Raw genomic sequence first — 12,733 nt, 5'->3', positions numbered from 1 at the left:
TTGTTTAGTCTGCAGAAGAGAAGAATGAGGTGGGATTTGATAGCTGCTTTCAACTACATGAAAGGAGGTTCCAAAGAGGATGGATCTAGACTGTTCTCAGTGGTAGCAGATGACAGAACAAGGAGTAATGGTCTCAAGTTGCAGTGGAGGAGGTTTAGGTTGGATATTAGGAAAAACTTTTTCACTAGGAGGGTGGTGAAGCAGTGGATGGGTTACCTAGGGAGGTGGTGGAATCTCCTTCCTTAGAGGTTTTTAAGGTCAGGCTTGACAAAGCCCGGGCTGGGATGATTTAGTTGGGAATTGGTCCTGCTTTGAGCAGGGGGTTGGACTAGATGACCTCCTGAGGTCCCTTCCAACCCTGATATTCTATGATTCAACACAAAAAGATATGAAGACTATTCTTATTTGTTAGTAAAGTCTGGGGCTCTACACTGATTAGAATTACAAATGAGTGGTAAATTGCTCAATATTTGTTAGGTTGTGATTCACTGGCTTATGTATCTTTCAAGGTTTTATTTTAATGAAGATGCTGAATTTAAGATAAAAGTGCTTGTTATCTCTTTCAGGTGCTGTAGCAGTCTTGATCCCTCACCTCGACCTGGTGATTTCCTTTGTTGGCGCCGTAAGCAGCAGCACTTTGGCATTGATCCTGCCACCTTTGGTTGAAATCCTCACATTTTACAAGGAAAACTTAAGTGTGTGGATGATACTTAAAGACATCTTTATAGCTGTCATTGGAGTCGTTGGCTTTTTAACAGGGACATATGTGACAGTTGAAGAGATAATTTATCCTGCTGCGACAGTCTTAGTTAACACTACAGAGAGCTCCTTTGAAGATCTGAACACTACACACTTGGTGACTGGTTTCAATTAATGGTGAGAGAACCAAGAATCATTTTGTTCCTAGGTGTGGGTTCTGATTAGGAGAAAAAGATCACGATAGAGCCTGTAGTTGGAAGTATGGGCCATATTCAAATGAACTGAAACATTAATTTCTGAACAATAACACACCTCTTTCCTTCTCTTCCTCATTTGCCCATTTTGTAAATCCTTCAGACCAGATCTCTGTGTTAAGACTCTCAAGCCTCCTCTGCTCTATGTAGAGAAGGAAAGGACTGGTTTAGGTGTCGGGGGATGGAGGAGAAGAATATTTATATATGAATTGCACGTGCAACCAAATATAATTAATCAGAAAATCAAATTGCCTGCTCAAAAGGGTGAAATCCACCCCACACATCCCAGCACCAACATGATGCCTATGCACCACTTACATCTCATTAAAGCCCTGTTTTAAGGGGCTGAGGTAGGACTTAAGTCGTGTGTAGATCTTCTGCTGGCTCTCAGTGAAGGAGTGAATTTCTCCCCAATGGATAATAGTTACTATATATATAGCTTGGATTGTTAGTAATGTTTCCAGGGACCTGTAGACTTACTACCTGGAAGTGTTTCCTTTCAACAACTATAAGTGCTTCACTCTGATTACTGGGTGTTAGTATGTTTTAAATCAACGTGGTTTTGAAAAATTACTATGACTGTTCTTGCAGTCTTTTCACACTGGCATCAATGGAGTTCTGAAGACCTAAAGCCTTCAGGGTCAAAGTCTTAATGCTTAGCACATGTACTGCAGATCACCAGTGTCAGTCAGTTTATGTGCCATTAAGCATGAGGTCACTTTTTCATGCAATCCAAATCAATAACAAGCATTTTAGTTGAAGTATGTAAAAGATACCAAGCTCCTTCAGGAAAATCCTCCATCCCTATCCTGCAAGCTGCTCTGTATGAGTAAACCTGTGCTCCTGGGAAAAGCCCGGTGACCTCACTGGGCTTTGTGCAGGCTCAGGGACCTGACTATGTGGAACAGCTTGCAGGGTTTTGACAGGGAATGCTGCTTCCAGTCATAGAACAAGTAATTTTTAAAACCTGGTGGTTTATGCCCTTTGGGCTTTGTATGTGGTGTCACAGAATGTCATCATGTATTAGAAAAAAATGTGCTCTTTAATGATGCAGATGTAGATCACAAGACAGCATCCAAGTTTACAAATGATGATGTAGGTAGTTTATTTTGATATATTTTTGGTAACTGCTGTCCTAAACCCTGGGCCTTAAAAAAACAAAACAAAACAAAACACCTTTGTGAATCTATCCTTAACTGCAACTGTACAAATACATGAAATCCTGTATTTTTCTACCTATTTCTAAAAGGTTAGAGTGGCTGTCTATATTTGTATTGTAGCTACAATAGAGTAATTATTTTTGCATTATGTTCTGCTTTCAGTAGTATTTAACATACACATTACTGTATTTTGGTTCTTCCTCAATCCCATTTTTGGAAAATAAAAAGAGTATCTGGGAAAACTGGTAACTGTGGGGGGGAAATCATCCTTTTGCTCCAGGCCAATGCACCACTTAATCCTTCATAATAAAAAGCTCTATTTTGAGGGCTTGTGTTGGGTTTTCTGGCCCCCCTCTACTGAATTTCACTCTAATGCTGAAACCAAATTGTTGTTATTTTAATTGAAAAAAACTCTAGATTTTTTTAAAAAGAGTTTATCAAACTTTCTTCTTATAAAAACACTTTTCTAAAGAATATATTTAATTATAACATTTCTTGAGGAAATAAAACCTCTCCCCTAATGTCCATGCACATTTAAGACAGAGCGATAGCTAATATTTTTCTTGCTTTCAGAATATTTCCCCAGTCACCTACCATATGTCATCAGCATTATAGTCCTTTCATCTCCATTTTATAAGTGTTTCCAGTAGGGATTCCGCATAGTAGCATATGGTGCGAACTGCATGTAGTTTTTCAAACAGTTGTTCTAAGCAGTGCTCTCATTTTCATTTCAGCATGGACAAAATTAAACAAATGCTTGGCAGGCACTTTAAAGGAATGCAGATGTAACGCTGTGTTACTAACGTACACAGCACCTGTAATATTAAGATGCCCCCAAGGACCATACGAGGACAGTGACTGGACAGGCAGAAAGTAACTTTAGCTTTTCAGAGTCAAGTATTTAAGCCTTTAAGCTATTTCTAAAGGAGATATTGCAGCCAAGTTTTTCAGTGTATGTTTGGGGACAAAACCGGTTTACAAAAAAGGTACACTAGACAGTAGCATCAAAACACAATTTTATATTTATTTATTTTTTGCTGTGAAATTTATTTTAATTGATCCTGAACATTTTCTACATTTATTTTTAATAGGACTGGTAAACATTTTTTCACTCTCCTATTGTTTTGGCAGCTCTTTCTATTTGCATGTGTGTTCGGAAGATGCATAATTGCCAAATCCTTCCATATCATCTGTTCTCAGTCTGCTGCATGATAGCAAAGGCCTCTGAGATTGTGCTTCTGGCAATATGCTGAAGGATTTGGACCAGAAATATTTGGCCAGTGCAGAACATGGTGATAATCTTTGGCCAGTACAGGTTGATGTGCACCTGATGCTATTTACCAAAGCCAAAGCTAACAAAGGTGGGTGCCTAAAGAGAGGCTCCTGCATCCTTATTTAAGTCCCTAAAGATGTGACCCGATTTTGAAAAGCACCCAGGAGTACTCCCTAAAGTGAATGTGGGTCAGACTTTTTGAAAATCAAATCACTTAGGTGCCTAAATAAGGACTTAGAAGCTTAGCTTTAGGCCCCCCAGCTTTGGAAATCTTGACCCAAGTGTGAACCCATACAGATCTCGCCACAAAGCCTGACCATGGCACATCCCATCATGCCTAATGGTGTCATTCAGCAGTTTCTCACTCAGACCCCTGAGTATGAAGTAGCTATTTTTAGTCTCTGGGTCAGTATTGCCCATTTAAATTAATGTGTCACTTAAGAGATTTTAAAATGTTTATTAATATATTTAAAGGCTTTTCACTATACCATTTTTATTTTTCACCTACAGTGTAGGATCTTTATTACTTCAGCACTCACATATTAGGTTTGTTTGGCCTGCTCAATCATTTTAAAAAAAAGTCTATGGTCTCAGGATATTTTGTGTTGAAGAGGACTGAAGTGTCACAAATAAAACTACTGAGAGTTCATCAAGTCCAAATATGACCAAATCATAGAATAGAATCAAAGACTGGAAAAGACCTCGAGAGGTTATCTAGTCCAGTTCCCTGCACTCAAGTCAAGACTAAGTTTTATCTAGACCATTCCTGACAGGTGTTTGTCTAACCTGCTCTTAAAAATCTCCAATCATGGAGATTCCACAACCTCCCTAGGCAATTTATTCCAGTGCTTAACCATCCTGACAGTTAGGAAGTTTTTCCTAATGTCCACCCTAAACTGCCCTTGCTGCAATTTAAGCCCATTGCTTCTTGTCCTATCCTCAGAGGTTAAGAAACATTTTTTCTCCCTCCTCCTTCTAACAACCTTTTACATACTTGAAAACTGTTATCATGTCCCCTCTCAGTCTTCCTCTTTTCCAAACTAAACAAACCCAATTTTTTCAATCTTCCCACATAGGTCATGTTTTCTAGACCTTTAATAATTTTTGTCGCTCTTCTCTGGACTGTCTCCAATTTGTCCACATCCTTCCTGAAATGTGGCTCCCAGAACTAGACACAGTTCTCCAGTTGAGCCTAATTAGTGCAGAGTAGAGCAGAAGATTTACTTCTTGTGTCTTGGGGCAGGTCTACACTAAGGGCGGGGGTCGAACTAGGGTACGCAAGTTCAGCTACGTGAATAGCGTAGCTGAATTCGAAGTACCCTAGTTCGAACTACTCACCCGTCCAGATGCCGCGGAATCGAAGTCCGCGGCTCCAAGGTCGACTCTGCCATCACCTTTTGCAGTGGTGGAGTACCGGAGTCGACCGCGGCGCTTCCGGAGTTCGAACTATCGCATCCAGATTAGACGCGATAGTTCGAACTCAGAGAAGTCGAACTCACCGCGTCGACCCGGCTGGTAAGTGTAGACTAGCCCTTGCTAACAACACTCCTGCTAATACATCCCAGAATTATTTTTGCTTTTTTTGCAATAGCGTTACACTGTTGACTCATATTTAGCTTATGGTCCACTATGACCCCCAGATCCCTTTCCGCAGTACTCCTTCCTAGGCAGTCATTTCCCATTTTGTATGTGTGCAACTGATTGTTCCTTCCTAAATGGAGTACTTTGCATTTGTTCTTATTGAATTTCATCCTGTTTACTTCTGACCATTTCTCCAGTTTGTCCAGATCATTTTGAATTTTAATCCTATGCTCCAAAGCAGTTGCAACCCCTCCCAGCTTGGTATCATCTGCAAACTTGGTAAGTCTACTCTCTATGCCATTACCAAAATCATTGATGAAGATATTGAACAGAACCAGACCCAGAACTGATCCCTGTGGGACCCCACTTGTTATTTCCTTCCAGCATGATTGTGAACCACTAATAACTACTCTCTGGGAACAGTTTTCCAACCAGTTTTTCACCCACCATGTAGTAGCTCCATGTAGGTTGCATTTCCCAAGTTTGTTTATGGGGTCATGCGAGCCAATATCAAAAGCTTTACTAAAGTCAAGATATACCATTTCTCGCCTATCCACAAGGCTTGTTACATTGTCAAAGAAAGCTATCAGGTTGGTTTGACATGCTTTGTTCTTGACAAATCCATGGTGACTGTTACTTATCATCTTGTTATCTTCTAGATGTTTTCAAATTGATTGCTTAATTATTTGCTCCATTATCTTTCTGATACAGAAATTAAGCTGAGTGGTCTGTAAATCCCTGGGTTGTTCTTATTTCCCTTTTTATAGATGGACACTATATTTGCCCTTTTCCAGTCTTCTAGAATCTCTCCCATCCTCCATGACTTCTGAAAGATAATTGCTGATGGCTCAGATATCTCCTCAGTCAGCAACTTCAATATTCTAGGATGCATTTCATCAGGCCTTGGTGACTTGACAACATCTAATTTGTCTAAGTAATTTTTAACTTGTTCTTTCCCTATTTTAGCCTCTTCTTATCCTACCTCGTTTTCAGTGGCATTCACTATGTTAGACGTCCAGTCACCACCAACCTTCTTGGTGAAAACTGAAATGACAAAGTCATTAAGCACCTCTGCCATTTCCACATTTTCTGTTGTTATTTCACCCCCTCATCGAGTAATGGGTCTACCCTGTCCTTTTGTCTTCCTCTTGCTTCTAATGTATTTGTAGAATGTTTTCTTGTTACTTTTTATGTCTCTAACTAGTTTGATCTTGTTTTGTGCCTTGGCCTTTCTAATTTTGTCCCTCCATACTTGTGGTATTTGTTTATATTCAACTTTTGTGATTTGACCTAGTTTCCACTTTTTGTAGGACTCTTTTTTGAGTTTCAAATCGTTGAAGATATCCTGGTTAAGCTGAGGTGGTCTCTTGACATACTTTCCTCCGCCATGGGATAGTTTTCTCTTGTGCCCTTAATAATGTCTCTTTGAAAAACTGCCAACTGTCTTCAGTTGTTTTTCCCCTTAGACTTGCTTCCCGTGGGATCTTACCTACCAACTCCCTGAGTTTGCTAAAGTCTGCCATCTTGAAATCCATTATTTTTATTTTGCTGTTCACCATCCTACCATTCCTTAGAATCATGAACTCTTATTATTTCATGATCACTTTCACCCAAGCTGCCTTCCACTTTCAAAATCTCAACCAGTTCCTCCCTATTTGTCAAAATCAAATCTAGAACAGCCTCTCCCTTAGTAGCTTTGTTCACCTTCTGAAATAAAAAATTGTCTCCAATACATTCCAAGAACTTATTGGATAATCTGTACCCTGCTGTTATTTCCCCCAACAGATGTCTGAGTAGCCGAAGTCCCTCATTACCACCTGGTCCTGTGCTTTGGATGATGGTGTTAGTTATTTAAAAAAAAACCTCATCTACCTCTTCTTCCTGGTTAGATGGTCTGTAGTAGACACCTACCATGACATCACCCTTGTTTTTTTACCCCATTTATCCTTACCCAGAGACTTTCAACAAGCCTGTCTCCTATTTCCATCTCAACCTCAGTCCAAGGGTATACATTTTTAATATATAAGGCAACACCTCCTTTTTTTAATCATAGAATCATAGAATATCAGGGTTGGAAGGGACCTCAGGAGGTCATCTAGTCCAATCCCCTGCTCAAAGCAGGACCAACACCAACTAAATCATCCCAGTGAGGGCTTTGTCAAGCTGGGCCTTAAAAACCTCTAATGATGGAGATTTCACCACCTCCCTAGGTAACCCATTCCAGTGCTTCACCACCCTCCTAGTGAAATAGTGTTTCCTAATATCCAATCTAGATCTCCCCCACTGCAACTTGAGACCATTGCTTCTTGTTCTGTCATCTGCCACCACTGAGAACAGCCTAGCTCCATCCTCTTTGGAACCTAGCTCCATCCTCTTTTTTTCCCTGCCTGTCCTTCCTGAGCAAGCTGTACCCTCTGTACCAATATTCCAGTCATGCGTATTATCCCACCAAGTCTCCATGATGCCAACTATGTCATAGTTATATTTATTTACTAGCATTTTGAGTTCTTCCTGCTCATTCCCTATACTTCTTGCATTAGTATACAGACATCTGAGATATTCATTTGACCCCCCTGCCCAGTTCTGTCTTGTCTCTCCTTTATCCCTGCTATAACCGCCCATGCTTCCCCCAAATTCTGAACCTCCTCCCAGGTCTCCATGTTCTTGACTTACCTGTGGGCTTTGGTCACCTGCCCCATTCAAACCTAGTTTAAAGCCCTCCTCACTAGGTTAGCCAGTCTGTATCCAAATATGCTCTTCCCCTTCCTGGATAGGGGGACCCCATTTCTGCTTATGTTCCAAGGAAACATTGCCAAAGATTTTAAATTATAGGAAATCCGACAAACTCCTTTTTTAAATAATAAGATGGTTATTTCTGTTTTAAAGTACTTCAACGAGAGTAACCAGTTAAGTTGCAAGTAGACAAACTCCAGACTAAATGGAGATAGTTTGCATTAATATGTATTTAAGATGGGCATAGAAGTACTTTATCATCAACTAATTTATATTGAAAAATGTTTGCCATTGGAATTTTCTTGCTAATAAGGAATAGAAAATTATGTTAATGTACTGTATGTGCACTTATATTTAACAGGATTGTATTGTTAACCATTTTAATGTAACTTAATCATTGGCTGCACTACAAATAACTGGACCATTTTCTTGTCTGTAAATGTTCTATCCTCAGACATTGGGGAAGAAAGAGGGTGACTTTGTCTAGTGTTCTGTAACTGACATTTTCTGTATCTAAATAAAGATTACAAAACATCTTGCTTATTCACTGTACTTAGCTTTCACCACATAACTTCTCAGATAAATACGCAATAATGGAGAATTCACCCACATTTATATGATGAGGTAACGCATAGATTGGCAAGAGACTTGGCATGGAATTTTCACATGTTTTTAAGTGACTTAGGAACTTGTGCTCCTAAGTCATGTAGGCACATCTGGAAAATCCCACTGTTGAGCTAAGATTTTCTATGATTGGGTACCTAAAGTTAGGCTTGTAAATCCATAAGTAGACACCTCAATTAATGACCTAATTTGAAAAAGTATAGAGTACCCAGCAGATCTCACTGAAGACTGAGTGGTTAGGAGCTCAGCACTTCTGAAAATCAGGATACTTGTGTATGGAATTAGAAGCCTAACTTTATGCACTGATTTTTGGACAATCTTGGCTGTGGAGGCCAGTTGATGCAGAAATTAACATTAAATTTCAGACCCTAGATCTGAAACCTGTGCTAAGATTTTAATTAGTAACTAGTAATTTTAGGTGCATAATTATGGAATAAACTTCACAGCATCCATCCTATGAAAATCAGGCCTCTTTAAGGTGTCTCAAGTTGGGCATCCAAAATCACAAGGGGTAAAACTTGGGTGCTTTTCAAGGTGCCATTTTCAAAAGTGACTTAGGCTTAGATTTTTATAGAATTTAGGTGTTGCTCCACTCAGCATTGCAACACCTAAATGACTTTTGAAAATAAGACTTGGGCTCCTAAATAACGTAGGCATTAGTCTCATTGAAATTCAAATACCTTTAAAACTCTGGCCCTAAGTGCCTAAGTCACTTTTGAAAATGGCTCTGAAGTTCCTACATCACTTAGATCCTTTTGAACATTTTACCCTGTCATTTTTTTAAACTTTTTTAAGAATCTTGGATCCAGTAATTGAAACTCCCGTGTTCTCTTCCAATATCTAGAGAGCAAGTACTTTTCAAAGAACTTGGATGTCAATGTGCACTGTGGTCATTACTTAGACATATATAAATTCATCTAAAATGTTTAGATATCTGTGAGACAAATTAAACTGGTATTCCACAAATATAAAACGTGAAATGAAGCCAAAGGTACAGGTTCCTCTTTTCAAATAGTCATATTTGTCAGGATGAAAACTACTAGTATCCGTGAATTATAGTACATCTCTGCCCCAATATAACGCCACCTGATATAACACAAATTTGGATATAACGTGGTAAAGCAGTGCTCCGCGGGGGGGGCGCTGCGCACTCCGGCGGATCAAAGCAAATTCAATATAACGCGGTTTCACCTATAACGTGGTAAGATTTTTTGGCTGCTGAGGACAGCATTATATAGGGGTAGAAGTATATGTGGGAGGGAAGTTAAATTAACTTCAAAGATATGAAAAAAACTAATTGAGAATATTGTTTGCACATGAATGAAACAGCATTTGTAAAAGAACCATGCTGCTGAATAACTTTTCAAACATGTGCAATTTCAGATCCTGCTCCTACAAGGAGTTTCACACAAGTAGACACACATGGGCATGAGGAACTCCATTGACTTCAATGGGGTTTCATGTAAACACAGGAAAAGAGATGTTAGCATATAAGCCTGTTTGTCAGCCTGAGATAGAATTTTGGGTTTGATTTTTTTTTTATACTCTTATATCTTATACTAATATGTGTGAACAAAGACATCGTGTGTGTTGTTTCTGCCTGGTCAGATGGGTTTGTTAATATAATGGGAAGAGCTAAGGAACAGAGCAGTTAAAGTGTTAAGGGGCATGGTGAGAGTGTAATATACGAGCATACACTGGAAGGCTGCCTGCCTCTTCTCTCAAGCCAAGGTCAAACAACCAGTTAGGAGGGGCAAGGTGGGATGGGAGGACAGGCATAAGAAACTCTAAAAGCCAAAGAAAAGCTTTGCCTTGGCCAGAACACAACCTCACTCCTTACCCCTCCCATGGGATACAAAAGTGGTGGGACAAAGACCTCAGACACACAATCCCCCAAAACAGAACATTACCATAAGTTGTAAGGGATGCGACTAAGCGTGTGCACTGCAGGTATATTTGGGCTTGCTAAGAAGAAGGTGGGAAATGGGAATGGGGACAAGGCAAAGCTCTGCGGCGTCAGAGCTGGGAAGGGGGACATGGGGTAAACGTTCTGCGGCATCAGAGCTGGGAACAGAACAAGAACCAGGGGAGAGAATGAAGGGAAAGCTCTCCAACAACAGACCCATTCATTCTGTGAAGCTACAAAACATGACCCCAATCCTGAAGTCTTTGCCCCTAGGAAGGACTGATTAAGGACCTCAAGCTTTTGAATAAATGAAATTTTTAAAAATATATATTTTCGCTAACTGTATTTTGCTAGTATATTTTTCATGTTTTTACCGAAGACTGTAAGATTTCTGTGATGGGGTACATAGCCCATGCTGGCTCTGAAAGGGTTAATGTGGGCCTGAGAGGCCAATGAACATACTTGGCTGTACCTGGAAGGTGGACCTGGCCCAATTATAGATGAGGCCTAACTGAAAAAGAAGTTGGATGGTTAGTATAAAGAGAGGAAGTCTGGAGCAGATGGGGAATACAGAGAGAAACTTTGCAATCACTCTCTGGGACTAGAGTGGAGGAAGGTCAAGAAAGAAGAGTTGGAGGGAGAGAGTTGGCCATGGGATCGACAGAGCAGCCACTGGGTAGAGCAAGCTCCAGTGGTGAGGAGCCCTTATAATAGGGCAGGATCTAGATTTTCAGGAGGACAGCCCAGGAGGCATTCAATTGAGGAACCAATAGGAAAAACAAATCAAGCTAGAGGCAGTCAAAAGTGAATTTACATTTATACATTTAGTTTGGGATTTTGTTGGGAGATTTCAGGAGAGAGCTCTGGGAGTCTGAGCATGGAGAGAAGGGTGAATGTAGAGTGGCCATGGGAGATACCTGCTGATGGGCTGTAGTAGGAAAGTCCAAGGAGGCAGAAGTGAGGAGTCTGAGATTGGCCGCTGGTTATAGGGGCCCTGGACTGGAACCCAGTGTAGTGGGAGGGCCTAGATTCGCCAGTCGGCCACTGGGAGGGCGGTGTGAGGCCCCTGAGAAGGGGACAAGAATGACTGAGAGACCATGAGAGAAGGGCATGTGGGCCACAAGGCCCAGAGGCAGGGCTGAAGACCTTTTGTAAGGACAGTGGATTGTTTTTTTGTTGGACTTTGTTACTAAAGCATGACCTGGCTGAAGAGCTGAGTTGCAAGAAGAGGCAGACCATCGCAGGACCAGAGCAACTGCCAGCAGGGGGCACTAACCTAGGAGACCCTGCGACACCATGCCCAACCACCAAGGGAGCTTGAGCGGTGAGTCAACCTTTCTACAAATTCATTTTTTCTAGACCTAGTTCCATTTTGAAATATTCAATTTAAGAGTTTCCAAAAAGTATAAACTAATCTCAGTCTAACACTTCCTTAAAATCTTCCATTCTGCCTTCAATCAGAAGTATACCGACACTTACATATTGTTTCTTTTTTAAATGCTGCACATCTTACATGATGACAAGTGGAAATAAAATTGGTGCTTCGTGAGCATGCTGGCTGAGGGGGAATAAGATGTTACTGGATTTTTCTGAGCGCCAGCACAAGCCCAAGTCTGTTGATCCAGGTTGGGAGGCTCACTTCTGTGGGCTGTGTAGAAGTACCCTCAGTCTTGGTTACCTTCTGACTCGTTCAGGTAAGCCCCCACCTTTCCTGGAGGGTGTTGGGCCCTGTTTCCATGTTGCTCTTGTATCTATGTTTCAGCATCCAGGTGCGTGGTCTGATGGTGGCTGCTCCCCATGGTTTGTGTGGTTAGACTCATTCAGTCTCAAGGGATTGTAAACCCTGGCCTATTCTGGGTGAGGGTGTTGAAACAATCTGACTAGGTAGGGTCCCCCCTCAACACCCTCTGTTAGTCTATCATACAGTCACAGGACATGTCTACACTTCAAGCCTGACTAGGTAGGGCTCCCCCTCAACACCCTCTGTTAGTCTATCATACAGTCACAGGACATGTCTACACTTCAAGCATGACTAGGTAGGGTTCCCCCTCAACACCCTCTGTTAGTCTATCATACAGTCACAGGACATGTCTACACTTCAAGCCTGCAGGTTGACTCTCAGCTCAAGGAGACTTTACATGCTAACTTGGATTGAGCTAACACACTAAGAAGAGTGTAGCTGTGGTGTTGCAAGTGGTGGGAGGGGCTAGCAAGCCTGAGTTCATGCCGACCATCTCAGATGGATATGTACTCCAGGTAGAGAGCCTCTCCTGACGATCTTTTGAGCAAACTAGCTCTATGAGAATTACTGGGGGTACGTCTCCTGGAGCCGGGAATCATGCCCCCAGCTCAAAGTGTAGACGTACCCTTAGAAGTTGAGCACACAAATCCCATTTTGGACACAGATCGTCATACACAATTAATACAGATGCTTATGGGCATATCTTGTCACCGCACTGTCCAGCAGAGGAGAATTAAATATCTCTGAGGTATAAAGACATAA

The 12,733-nt window shown here is 41.1% G+C and overlaps 1 protein-coding gene across 3 annotated transcripts in view; it reads left to right on the top strand.

The window, feature by feature from the left end:
* Positions 1-11,554, top strand: part of SLC36A4 (solute carrier family 36 member 4) — a 219,076-nt gene extending 207,522 nt beyond the window's left edge. The window contains exons 11-12 of one of the 3 annotated variants that reach the window (XM_039520287.1): positions 567-876; positions 11,426-11,554. In XM_039520287.1, the coding sequence (XP_039376221.1) occupies positions 567-874 (308 nt within the window). In that variant the 3' untranslated portion in view covers positions 875-876; positions 11,426-11,554. Of the gene's footprint in view, positions 1-566; positions 2,234-11,425 lie in introns of those variants that run through there. The other 2 variants (XM_039520289.1, XM_039520288.1) reach the window with 2 other exon arrangements.
* Positions 11,555-12,733: the final 1,179 nt, after the last annotated feature.

The sequence above is a fragment of the Mauremys reevesii genome, linkage group 1 (genome assembly GCF_016161935.1).
Source record: "Mauremys reevesii isolate NIE-2019 linkage group 1, ASM1616193v1, whole genome shotgun sequence".
NCBI classification, from domain to species: domain Eukaryota; kingdom Metazoa; phylum Chordata; order Testudines; family Geoemydidae; genus Mauremys; species Mauremys reevesii.
This window is presented reverse-complemented; position numbering and strand designations above follow the sequence as displayed.